The sequence below is a fragment of the Nomascus leucogenys genome, chromosome 5, assembly GCF_006542625.1.
Source record: "Nomascus leucogenys isolate Asia chromosome 5, Asia_NLE_v1, whole genome shotgun sequence".
In the NCBI taxonomy this organism is placed as follows: Eukaryota; Metazoa; Chordata; class Mammalia; order Primates; family Hylobatidae; genus Nomascus; species Nomascus leucogenys.
The window spans coordinates 86385628-86399630 of record NC_044385.1 but is presented as its reverse complement, the minus strand read 5'-3'; the positions used below and the strand labels follow the sequence as shown (position 1 = coordinate 86399630).

The following is a 14003-nucleotide window of genomic DNA, read 5'->3' as shown; positions in this document are numbered from 1 at the left end:
AAAAAACATAAAACCAAAGCAAAAAATCCACAAGCAGAAAAGGCAGTCAAAAAATTTATCAGCAACAACCAAAATAAGGGAAAAGGTACATCCAGCTCTTGTACAACTTCAAAATGTAGCAACCAAAGAAGATTCTCATGTAGCCTGAAAACTAACCCTACCCAGTCCATCCCCAAGAAGCAAAACTGAGGAACGAAGTCAAATCAAAACGATCCTGAGAAATCTCATTATTACTCAAATTAGAACATACTAAGGGAATCAGCAGGCAGCCTAGAGAAAAGATCGTAGTCAATTCCTAGGAGTAGAGGCCCCTGAGTATCAACTTGCGCTCTCAGCACAGACACAAAGGGTTGCCAGTACTTGCCATTCTGAGTACAGTGAACTGAGCAAGGATACTGAGGAGCCCATTTTACATGCTTTATGTCCTTACAGTAACACATACATGTCCTTTTTGGTGCTCATAATTGCAAGATAACAAAAGAGTAAACTCTGTTTAGCAGAGTCCTCAGGTAAAACCCCAGTGGACTTGAACTCTATGACAACTTAGACTGCAAAATACCTAGATTCCTACTTCTTTGCCTCATTAAAGGCCCTAGAATGAAATATAATCTCATCATCTTAACTCCTTTCTAACTGAATGTACTAGACCATTTTCATGCTACTGATAAAGGCATACCCAAGACTAGAAAGAAAAAGAGGTTTAACAGGACTTACAGTTCCACATGGCTGGGAAGGCCTCAGAATCATGACGGGAGGTGAAAGGCACTTCTTTCATGGCGGTGGCAAGAGAAAAATGAGGAAGAAGCAAAAGCAGAAACCCTTGACAAACCCATCAGATCTTGTGAGACTTATTCACTATCATGAGACTAGCACGGGAAAGACCAGCCCCCATGATTCAATTACCTCCCCCTGGGTCCCTCCCACAACACGTGGGAATTCTGGGAGATATAATTCAAGTAGAGGTTTGGGTGGAGACACAGCCAAACCGTATCATTCCATCCCTGGCCCCTCCAAATCTCAATCATCTCAAAATGATTCAAAATCTCAAAACCAATCATGCCTTCCCAACAGTCTACCAAAGTCTTAACTATTTCAGCATTAACCCAAAGTCCACAGTCCAAAGTCTCATCTGAGATAAGGCAAGTCCCTCCCACCTATGAGCCTGTACAATCAAAAGCAAACTAGTTACTTCCTAGAGACAATAAGGGTACAGGTATTGGGTAAATACAGCTGTTCCAAATGGGTGAGGTTGGCCAAAACAAAGGGGTTACAGGGCCCATGCAAGTCTGAAATCCAGTGGGGCAGTCAAATTTTAAAGCTCCAAAATCATCTCTTTTGACTCCAGGTCTCACATCCAGGTCACACTGATGCAAGAGGTGGGTTCCCATGGTCTTGGACAGCTCCACCCTTGTGGCTTTGCAGGGTACAGCCTCCCTCCCAGCTGCTTTCACAGGCTGGCGTTGAATGTCTGCAGCTTTTCCAGGCGCATGGTGCAAGCTGTCAGTGGATCTACCATTCTGAAGTCTGGAGGACGGTGGTCTTCTTCTCACAGCTCTACTAGGCAGTGCCCCAGTAGGGACTCTGTGTGGGGGCTCCAACCCCACATTTCCCTCCTGCACTGCCCTAACAGAGGTTCTCCATGAGGGCTCTATCCCAGCAGCAAACTTTTGCCTGGGCATCCAGGCATTTCCATACATCCTCTGCAATCTAGGTGGAGATTCTCAAACCTCAATTATTGACTTTGTGCCCCCACAGGCTCAACACCACATGGAAGCTGCCAAGGCTTGGGGCTTCCAACCTCTGAAGCCACAGCCCAAGCTGTATGTTGGCCCCTTTCAGCCAAGGCTGGAGTGGCTGGGACACAGGGCACCAAGTCCCTAGGCTACACACAGCACAGGGACCCTGGGCCCAGCCCATGAAACCACTTTTTCCTCCTGGACCTCCAGGCCTGTGATGAGAGGGGCTAGTGTGAAGATCTCTGACATGACCTGGAGAGACATTTTCTCCATGGTCTTGGGGTTTAACATTAGGATCCTTGCTACTTATGCAAATTTCTGCAGCTGGCTTGAATTTCTCCCTAGAAAATGGGTTTTTCTTTTCTATCACATAGTCATGCTGCAAATTTTTCAAACTTTTGTGCCATTTCCCTTTTAAAACAGAATGCTTTTAACAGCACCCAAGTCACATTTTGAATGCTCTGCTGCTTAGAAACTTCTTCTGCTAGATACCTTAAATCATCTCTCTCAAGTGCAAAGTTCCACAAATCTCTAGGGCAGGGGCAAAATGCTGCCAGTCTCCTTGTTAAAACATAACAAGAGTCACCCAGTTCCCAACAAGTTCCTCATCTCCATCTGAGACCACCTCAGCCTGGATCTTATTGTCCATATCACTATCAGCACTTTGGGCAAAGCTATTCAACAAGTCTCTAGGAAGTGCCAAACTTTCCCACATCTTCCTGTCTTCTTCTGAGCCCTCCAAACTGTTCCAACCTCTGCCTGTTACCCAGTTCCAAAGCTGCTTCCACATTTTTGGGTATTTTTTCAGCAATGCCCCACTCTACTGGTACTAATTTACTATATTAGTTCTTTTTCATGCTGCTGATAAAGACATACCTGGGACTGGGAAGAAAAAGAGGTTTAATTGGACTTACAGTTCCACATGGCTGGGGAGGCCTCAAAATCACAGCGGGAGGTGAAAGGCACTTTTTACATGGCATTGGCAAGAGAAAATGTGGAAGAAGCAAAAGTGGAAACCCTGATAAACCCTTCAGACCTCCTGAGACTTATTTGGACTTACAGTTCCACATAGGTGGGGAGGCCTCAGAATCATGGCTGGAAGTGAAAGGCACTTCTTACATGGTGGCGGCAAAAGAAAATGAGGACGAAACAAAAGTGGAAACCCCTGAAAAACCCATCAGATCTCACAAGACTTATTCACTATCACAAGAATAGCATGGGAAATACCAGCCCCCATGATTCAATTACCTCCCGCTGGGTCCCTCCCACAACACATGGGAATTCTGGGAGAAACAATTCAAGTTGAGATTTGGGTGGGGACACAGCCACACCATATCACTGAAGTACTAAGCTATAAGCAATTCTGAAATATCAAAAAGAAAAGAATTTGTCGCTATCTCATAAAACATCAAATGTGAAAGAAATAGTTCTGAAAACAGTTTCTACTAATATTACCTTGAGAGAGAACATTTCAAAGACCTTAAAGAGACTGTTGATTGTCTCAGGCAAAGAAATGTTATCAACATATTTCAAAATTTTCTTCTAACTAAATATAAACATATACCTTTAAGTGTATTATCTTCATTATCACTAGTTATATCTCTTAACAGTTGAATTCTATAAACAAGGTAGAAAATATCAACAAATAGAGAAAGCTTTCTATAACAGGCTATTTCCTGCATTTCTGAGGAGATCACATTTTTCATAACACTTTGTTTAAATTTCACAACATTCATTTCAGAAATAACAATTTTCTACTCTACAAAAAGCTTGAAGAAGTTTCATGTCCCTTGAGGACACAAAAGCAAAATGATGAATGATACCAAGACCAACTAAGATGAGAGTAACATTCATTCCACAAGTATTTAAGTGTCTACTGTGCACCTTACATCCTGCTAAATGCTTGGAATACTACAAAAATATGAAAAGACTTCATCTTTCCCTTACAGAAGCTTACAAAGTCATACGGCATCAATCAAACTATCAACATTATGGACACCTAAACTTAACATATGTCCCTATTTCTCTCTCAAAACAAAGCTTGAACTGAGTCAATTCCAAATTCATTATAAAATACTGGCTTAATTTATTTAGCAAGTTTTTCCGTCAATACTTACATTTATTGTTTCACATTAGGTATTTTACATAATCCACCTTTATTAATTTTCAAACTCTTCATGGTCCCACTTAGAAATTTAGTAATATGAAATTTTTTTTTCTTAACATCTTCATGTAATATCCATGACAGACTGCCTTCTGAAAAGCTGCAGCTAAATTTTATTTGTATTTTATATATTTAGAAGAATTTGGGGAAAGATTGTGGGGAATTTTTTAAAAGACTTTCAGATATCTAAATTTATAAAGAATGTTTTAAAAGGTGCTCTGGGTCTCCAATATCAGCAAGTCAATAAACTAATACTGACCATATCAAATAGTCTTATCAAAGAACTCCAAAAGATATGTCCATTTTCTGTTCTTAGAAAACTCAATGACTTTATAATGCATTCTAAAGCTTTTTCCCCTAACTAGCAGCTCCTTAAAGGCTAATTCTCTAAAAATGCTAAAATTTCTCAGTACTTGAACCTAGCCTCTTACTCAAAGCTTGGTTCTTACATCAGTACTGTCCAATAAATATAATATCCACATATGTAATTTTAAATTGTCTTGTAGCCATATTTTAAAAAGTAAAAACAGGTGAAATTAATTTAATAATTATTTTAACAAAATATATTTTAAAGTATGATCAATATAAAAATTACTGAGATCCTTACACTCATTTTTAGTACTGTCTTCCAAATTCAGTGTGTATTTTACATTTATAGCACATCTGAATTTAGACTAGACATATTTCAAGTGATCAGTAGCCATATTTGTCTAATGTCCACCATACCGGACAGCTGCAGGCTTAGATGATCTTATCCATGCACCATTTCAATCACCACCTATACTGGAATGACTCCAAATTTATCTCTAGCCCAGTCTTCTATTCTGAGTGCGAGACTGGTATTTCCTAATGCCTGACATCTTATTTTAGATGACTTAAAGGGACCTCACACTCAAGTAATGACCAACTTAACTCATAACCCAACCCCAAAAAATGTGACCATCTTCTAAGAGTCCCTATCTAACTGAATTGTAATTGATTTGAGGATACAAGCCCAAAACCTAGAAATCAAGCCTTTGACAACTCCTGTGTCACATTCATGTCCAATTCATCAAAAAGTCCTGTCCATTTACCTTCCAAATATCTGTCAAGTCGATCTGCTGCTCTCTATCTCAACCATCACCATCTATTTCATAGTCCTGCCCAGCTCCATTTTCTTCAGTCCAAGGATACTTCAAAACCATGATGTTATCCCCACCATAATCCTCACATCATGATTAAAACTATTCAATTGATTCCTATTGCCTTCAAAATAAAAATAAATCCTAACATGGCCAACAAGGTCCAAGCTATGTGACCTGTCCCTAAGTAGCTCCTAATTCCATCTCACTACACTGTCCCTCTGTCTTGCCCTCGAGCCACCCAGGTCCTTCAGATGTTTGTATTCACCATGCTCCCTAGTGCCCCATGACTTTTGCACATGCTGTGCTCTCCTTACTTAGTCAGTTACCACTCATTCTCCAGATCTCAGGGTAGCATTCTCTGACCACCATTAAAAGACTAATTCTCCTTCAGTAATTCTGCTATTCTCTGACCACCATGAAAAGGCTAATTCCCCCTTAGTACATGCACTCTGAATGATGTCTCTTCTCCTCTCTAGTATTTTTTATAGATGCAGCATGTTTGAATATGTAATTAATGGTTGTTTTTTTTTTCTATAAGACTATATGTGACTATACTAAGAAAGTGCCTGCCACAATATGGTGTTTAAGAATTATTTGTTGAGGCTGGACACTGTGGCTCACATCTCTAATCCCAGGACTCTGGGAGGCCAGGACAGGTAGATCACTTGAGGTCAGGAGTTCAAGACCAGCCTGGCCAACATGGTGAAACCCTGTCTCTAATAGTCCTTTTTCATGCTGCTGATAAAGACATACCTGAGACTGGGCAATTTACAAAAGAAAGACATTTATTGGACTTAACAGTTCCACATGGCTGGGGAGGCCTCACAATCATGGCAGATGGCAAAGAGGGGCAAGTCACATCTTATGTGAATGGCAGCAGGCAAAAAGAGAGTTGTGCAGGGCAACTCCCGTTTTTAAAACCATCAGATCTTGTGAGACCCATTCACTATCACGAGAACAGCATGGGAAAGACCCGTCCCCATAATTCAATCATCTCCCACCAGGTCCTTCCCACGACATGTGGGAATAATGGGAGCTACAAAATGAGATCTGGGTGAGGACGCAGAACCAAACCACATCAACTAAGAATACAAAAATTAGCTGAGTGTGGTGGTGGGCACCTGTAATCCCAGCTACTCAGGAGGCTGAGGCAGGAGAATCTCTTGAACCTGGGAGGTGGAGGTTACAGTGAGCCAAGATCATGCCACTGCACTCTAGCCTGGGCAACAGAGTGAGACTCTGTCTCAAAAAGCAAACAAACCAACAACAACAACAAAAACGAATTATTTGTTGAATGAGTGCATTGATGAATGTGCTTTGTTTTTTCCTTAGCCAAATATCAGAAGACACAATATTTAAAGAAAACATATACAGTGCCTTGTTTTTTCCTTAGCCAAAGAGCACAAGACATGATATTTAAAGAAGACATATACAAAAACCTTGCTTATACATCATCAGTACTGGAAAGGCTTCCAACCTTCCCAAGTCTGGGTTAATTGCTCTCAGATGTGTTTCAACAAAATCTTGCAAGTAAAATAACAGTGTATATCATGTTTAAATTCTGCCTGTCTTGTACATCATAGCTCAGCAACACAGTGCTTTGTATACAGGAGGTATAAATATTTATTAAATGTATTTCAGTGCACATATTATTGTATAGAGTTACATATCTCTCTGTATATGCCTTACTTATTATTGTAAAGATATTATAATTCAAGAGCACTATACTGCTATTTGTCTCTACTTTTAAGGCCATAAAATTGTACTACATGTGAGAAGTACATACACACACTCACACCCATCCAATAGAGATGTGAAACCCATCGGGGTTCCAGTGCTATCGTACATATAGGCTCTCTGTCTAGCCCTAGAGCACCATGCAGTTCTTTCCTCCTTTCGTCCATCACCAACCTGTTTCTTTTCTGCGATCAGTGTCTTTGATTTCACACCCTTCTTAATACTTTACATTATTATCATACATTTTTGCCCCATCTTGTTTGCTTTTCTTTGCTGTGCTATGACTTCACAAGTGTTTCTCAAATTTTTACATTAAAACTTCTGGGCATTCAGTATTCTTCTTCCAAAATTTATCTGGCATTACTGTTCTTCAGCTACTTCTATATCCCAGACCTTTCAGAAAGAATGAATTTCTAGATTGATGGCACTTAACTGAAACATGAAAAGTCAAAATGCCAATATCCTTTTGTCAAAAGGAGAAAACATAAGCCAAAAAAGTTGATATAGTCATATTTTTATGGTTCTTTAAATGTTACTATGCAATTTTAGTTGATTTAGCAAATGCTGCTGTATGAAAGGAGAAAATTATTTTCAACCTGCTGAGGTAGCAAGTTTCTTTTTATACCCCCTTTATGCTTAAGGCAGTCAAGTCTACAGGCAGTTGAAACTAGATTTATAGGTTAGTCACCAAAAAAAAAAACATCACTGCAAACAGCACCTTGAAACCTGAACGCCTGCACAGTTTAACAGAATATCCAGTCATTTTTCACAGTTTACAGTATCAGTAGAAGCTGTAAAACAATATGTAACCTATTTTGAGACAGAAAGTCAACAAGGCTTATTACCTTTGAACATTTTAATTTCACAAACAATATAAGCCAAAGAGATAGTTACAAATGTTCATTAAAGAAATAGAAAATATTTCAAAATAGAAGGATGTCTCCAATAAGTTCCACTAAAGTCTGATTAAAAAGCAATTGGCTAGCCAGGCGTGGTGGTGCATGCCTGTAATCCTACCTACTTGGGAGGCTGAGGCAGGAGAATCGCTTGAACCTGGGAGGTGGAGGTTGCGATGAACCAAGGTGGTGCCATTGCACTCTAGCCTGGGCAACAAGAGTGAAACTCCGTCTCAAAAAAAAAAAAAAAAAAAAAAAAAAGCAATTGGTTTCCTCTAATGTTCTTCAGCATCTAAAAAAGTGTTTTAATGATTCGAATCCTTTCCAAAAGAGTATACCAAGCTATTTACATCTGCCTGTCTTGTACATGTGACTTACTTTAAAGGCCATGAAGTATGGTAATTAAAGGTATATCATAATTCTAGATTTTAAAAACCCTGCACTTAATATTAAACCTTATAAAGAACTACCAATACTCTCTACAAATATTTACCTATTTCTAAGAGATGTACTGGAATGGTGAGGGAGCAAAACTTCTAATACCCTCTTATTATATGCATAAACTCATATTTTATGTTTATTACCACTAGTATAAGAAGGTATAATTACATTGCTGCTACTGCAGAGGTTGTACTGATGCTGCTACACAATGTTTCTCATCTGAAGAGTGAGATCATTCACCAGCAATCTCCTGGAAAAAAGGTGTGTCTCTAAGAAAACTAGAACCAAATAAACAAAGGCACAGCAGTGGCTGTAGGCTGGGCATCTGAATTTCTTAGTCATGATCATTAATGTGTTTGCGAAGAAGCCTCTATGTAACGGAATGTGAAAAGAAGCCCTTCATCTGTGGACAGGTCAAAAACTAGGAATTAGAAATTCCAGCAAAATATCCTGAAGTTGTTCCACATCTTTGTAGTAGCTATCTTCAAAGTACTGTGGAATAGAGTAGGCCCTTGAATACAAGAGTGCAATAATCACTTTAGAACCTATACTGTCATTATGCCTCTATTTTTTCTATTTATCCCATGGTTGTTTTCCAGTTCTACATTTTGATAAAGACCTTAATAAGCTGTAGCCTTTCTTAGTTGTTCAAAGGTGAAATGAAGGGAAAGGAGTTAGGTACGCACTTGGGCCAGAGGATGTCAGCATGGTGATAGCACCAATAATCAAATGGAGATAACCCCAAAGGGGAAAGTGAAATTCAAGAGGTAAGAAGGAGACCTTTGTTTATCCTCTCCATCCCATCTCTGCCCTCAAAACAAACAAACAAAACAAAACCTGGAGTACTCCACGGCTAACCCCTGGGTGTTAGAAAACTGGTTTTCCTAAGACTACATGTTCTTTCAGAACAAAATGGAAATGCTATTTCATATGCTATCTTAAAGGGTCTTCAACTCAAACTACTGGGTAAAAGAAGCAAAGACACACAATACAGTGTCCCACTTTTTCAGGTACAGTCATCCCTCAGTATCCATAAGGGATTGATCCCAGGGTCCCTACAGATAACAAAGTCTACTGATGCTCAAGTCCCTGACACAAAATAGTGTAGTGTAGTATTTGCATATAACCTACACACATCCTCCTGTATATTTGAAATCATCTCTAGACTACTTAAAATACCTAATACAGTATAAATGCTATGTAAACAGTTATATTTTATTTTTTATTCATATTATTTTTGTTGTTGTATTGTTATTTTTATTTTATTTTTTTATTTTTCCAAATATTTTAGATCTGTGACTGGTTGAATCCAAGGATGCAGAACCCACAGATATGGAGGGCCAACTGTATTCTTAAACCCCCAAAAATACAGAATTTACCAGATTTTCAGATAAGCCTAGTATGCGATTAGATGATTCACTGCAAGGCAAAGATTTATTTGATTCTAATAGGATCACCCCTCAGAATAAGCCCTTTATCTTTCCTGGACTAGGAAAGTAAATTTACACACCACAAAATACTTCAACTCAATTTTCAATTTTTAAATGTGTTACTTTTGATCAATAATTTAAATTAGATGCGGTCACTTCTGTTAATTTTTGGTGGAAATGAGTACTAAATCTTTATTCTAGACATCTGGGCTCTATTCTTGGTTCTGCCATTTATAACTCTGAGCAAATTATTGAAACTCTCTGTGCTTCAGTTTCTTCATATGCACAAAGAGAGAGTTAAGCTATGCAACACTAATTCCATGGAAGACACTTTTTTTTTTTTTTTTTTTTTTTTTGAGACAGAATCTTGCTCTGTCGCCCAGGATGGAGTGCAATGGTGCGATCTCGACTCACTGCAACCTCCACCTCCTGGGTTCAAGCGATTCTCCTGCCTCAGCCTCACCAAGTAGCTGGGATTACAGGAGCCTGCCACCACACCCGGCTAAATTTTTTGTATTTTTACTAGAGACGGGGTTTCACCATTTTTGCCAGGCTGGTCTCCAACTCCTGACCACCCGCCTTAGCATCCCAAAGTGCTGGGATTACAGGCATGAGCCACCACCATGCCCAGCCAGAAGATACCTTTTCAAAAACAAAAACACAACTGATTAGGTACCCCGTGACAGGTTTCTGTTAAAAACAAACAAACAAAGGATGGAGATGGAAGAGAAAAATTCAAAATGTCCAGAGATCAACCTGTTGAATCTTTCTCCTGTGGGTAGAATTTTATATTTCCTCTCACAGTGATCAGGGATATCATGCTAAAGGAGAATGAATCTCTGAAGAGAGAAAACAAAAATGCAGAGTGAGTAAAATTGTTATCTAGATAAATTCAGAGTCAAATTTCTTCTCCCCATGAAGTTATTCCATGCATATAATTAAGCCTTACAAGGTACCATTTAGTGCATTATTTAAACATAATCACTACTCTGTAGAAAGCCCTGGAACATTTAAGTTCAAATCAGCAAAATCTAATAGTTTGTGTGCTACTGGCCATTGAAGAACAAAAATTATTGTAAGTCCACCAGGTAGCTACTTTTGAAGTTATATTTTAAAATATTGATTTTTATAGGGGTTCTAATGAAGATTAAAACCTCAAGAAGGAAAAAAACTGCACTTAAAAATAATGTGAAACTTGAACAGATAGGTCTACATAGATCTTCTGTACCCCCCTGAAGATCACATTTTCAGAATTGTAAACTTTTCAGCACTAAATATTTCCCTAATCTGCTATTTTAGGTGAAGCCTATAGAACAGATTTAACAATCGTGTTTCCATGTTTTAGCATCTACTTCTTTTTAGCTTCTACAAGTAACTAAGTACATAGATTTGAATACTAAGAAAAACGGTTTGTCAGTGACAGTAACAGAGAACCCCCAGTGTAAGAGCAAACTCAGGATGTAAGAACTAAAATGAGTTGGTGAAAGCTCTTTAGTCAGAAATTTTCCTTCCAGTGCTCTTTACTGCCTTTAAACCTTTGTGATTCTAAAGTTTAACATAGTAAGTCCCCAATTAAAGACCTAGTAGAAGCCACCTGAAAGCCTAGGAGATCCTCATGCCTAGTCTGTTCAAGACCTAGCAGGAATTACATGAAACTCACAATTCCTAGAAAGATAGTCTTATTAGCCCCGCAGATTACTACTGCCTTTATGAGTCACTGCCATACAGAAGCAGCACAGACAGGTGGGAGAAACATAAACAGTTAAGTTGCAATACAAAGTAGCAAATACTACAATATAACACTGCTGAAGACTTATAACAATGTAACAAAGCAGGGTGGGACTCTACCTAAGCTTCTGCAGAGGCCCTGCCCAAAGAATTCTGACAGGCAGGGGCATTCCAAGGTCAACTGTATTAGACTTTACAGAGAACCTACAATCTGGTGCACTTCTTGACAATCCAGATAAGGAGAAAAATAAGACTCAGTTCCCTGCCCTGGAAGAGCAGAACAAACCAGAGAAAACAAAGTCAACATGTGTTCGGGACCTAAAAAATGAGACTAATCTTTCCAAAAGAGGCGGGGTCATGTTGGAAAGCAGTAAAATACTGAGTCTGTAAATGAAAATATTACTAGTGTGAAGGATCAACGCTCAATCTAGTGAGAAATGGGGAGAAAGGCAAATGAAAGAGCGATCCAATATTATTCAGGACACCCTTGTGGATAAAAAGACTAAAGAGATTTCTATTGAACAAAAACAAAACTGAAGACAGTGAGTTTTTAACTCTACAATCTTTTAAGCCAATGCTGTTCTGCGAAAAAACTATAAGAACAATAATGCATAAGAGTTAAAGGAACCAGGCCCAGAACCAGGCCCTCTGTGCTTAACATTCAACTCCACCACTTTCTAGCTATGTCATTTTGGGAAAGTTATTTAACAGCTCTTTGCCTCAGTCTCCTCACCTGTAAAATGGGGTGTATAATAATAACACAAGTGCCTTTAAAACCAGGAGGGGCTTCTTCAAAGCACAGTTGTGACTATATCCCTCCACTGATCAAAAACTTTATTCACAAAATCAAATCCACATCTTTCACGAACCATATAGATCTTGTGTAGGTTCTGCAAAACAATAAGCACTTCCCTGTCACATCTCCAGCAGCTCTGTGCTAGAAAGCCTTTTCCTTACCATCTTTCCAAGTCCACTTTAGGAAATTAACTCTCCCTCCCATTCCACAGTGCACTCATCTGTTCCTCTGTACGTACGGTTTATCACTATTCCCCCTGGTTTTGTTTGGTCTTTTAATGCCTCACTCTTTCTTCTAAAGCAGTAATTGCAGAGAGCCGAGGCAAATCTTTTTCATCCCCGTTCCTACCCTTCTTCCCAGAATGTGCCTGTGCAAGCCTGGGAAAAGCGTTACTGAATTAAACGGGATGATTACAACCGTAATGGCCGCAATTCCAGAAACTGCCTAATTTCGCATAATTTTGTATTGCTTTCAAATCTGAAAATCTTGACACGAAAGGCCTCTTAGAACACCATCCTTTCAAGAAAAGTTCCACTGAGCACCCCCACGAGTTGACAATGCGGTCATTCTTAGCTCCAGAAGTTGTGTGCGTGCCGCGGAGGGCAGCTTCACACTGGTCCACACTGTACTTTGAAATAAGGGGCAAGAAGAAGCGGCTCCGGCCGCAGCGCGGGCCGTGCTCTGCTCTGCCCTCAACTTCCTATGGGCCCGCGGGCTCCGGCCGCGCTCGTCCCTCTCCGCCGCACGTCGTTCCCAGCCCTCGCCTCCCCTGATCCCGCCGCAGAAACACCCCCTCCCCGGAGCAGCGGCGCGGACGGCGCTGCAGGTCCTCCCCGGCGCTCTGCTCGGTCGGGGTCTGGGCCGCCACCCGCCCGGCTCGCGGCCCCCGGCCTCTCCCCAGGCCCGCCGCCCGCCGCCCGGTGCCCAGGCCGCCGCCTCGAGGGGACCTAGGGGGACTCGCAGGGCTTCGCGTGGCGCCGGGGGCGGAGCCGGCCCGGAGGGCCCGGGGAGAGGCCGGGGACGGACGGCAGCCTCCGCCTACCCCGACACGCACCCCGCCGCCCCCAACCCAACCTCCTTGGGGCCCCGGCCCGCGCTCGCGGCCCGGCAGCCGGCGGGACTCGCCACTTACCAACCCGCCTGGGACAACGCCGCGTCGGCCACCTGGGCCATGGTAGCTGCTTAGGCCGGGGGTGGTGGGGGACTGGGGTGGGGGTGGTGGGGAGGCCTCCTACTTGAGACCCCCCCTAAAAAAAAAAAAAAAAAAGAAAAGAAAAGAAAAAACTCCTCTGGTCGGCTCTGCAACTGGGCATGCTCAGTGCGGCCGGCGCTTCCGCGTGCGGGTTCCGCTCGCCGCGTTTTCTGAGCGGCCGTAGGGGCCGGCCTGGTGTGGGGTTCCCAGACTGCGGAGCTCCGGGATCTGATCCACCAAACACTGGCTGGCGGCTGGAGTCAGGACGGCACAGGGACTTTGCCTCTTCCGCGAAGGCTTTTACTTGTTTTGGGGGGCACTTTTCTGAGTTGCACACCTTGGTAAGTCGCGAGGAGGTTCTTCGTAGAGCAAAAGTGTGGCGTTTGCAGCGCCCACAGGCGGCCACCTCAGAGAGGGCAGGATGAGGCCTGAGGAGACTGACGGGTTGGCTGCGAGGGAGCGCGTCCAGGACGGCGCTAAAAAGGTCACGTTGCGGGCAGCAAAACTCAGAGGTGTCCCCAGCCCATTCTGCACAAAAGTGTACTTTCTTATAAAGACTCGTTTCCTTCACCTCTCCTTTTGGTCCGCCCGGACGCAAAGAAAAAATGCAACTCAGGCTTTTTTGAGTCCCCGCGGGCAGATCGAGTTGCCCAAGTCGGACACCACAGTGAAAATGACTGGTCAGCCCAAGAAAACCGGCTCTTAGGGGATATGGGGAAATGGGGCAGTTGTGTCAGTGTTTGTTTTTCCTGTTGCCCT

The 14003-nt window shown here is 41.6% G+C and overlaps 1 protein-coding gene across 8 annotated transcripts in view; it reads right to left on the bottom strand.

Moving 5' to 3' along the window:
* Window positions 1-13382, bottom strand: part of TDRD3 (tudor domain containing 3) — a 181628-nt gene extending 168246 nt beyond the window's left edge. For 3 of the 8 annotated variants that reach the window (XM_030813473.1, XM_030813474.1, XM_030813475.1), the window contains exon 1: window positions 13185-13382. Coding sequence is in view for 4 of the 8 variants with exons in the window: in XM_003257405.4 (XP_003257453.2) it covers window positions 13185-13225 (41 nt within the window). In the remaining 4 variants the exon portion in view is untranslated. The remainder of the gene's footprint in view (window positions 1-13184) is intronic. The other 5 variants (XM_030813471.1, XM_012506988.2, XM_030813472.1 and 2 more) reach the window with 3 other exon arrangements.
* Between the last annotated feature and the right edge of the window lie 621 nt (window positions 13383-14003).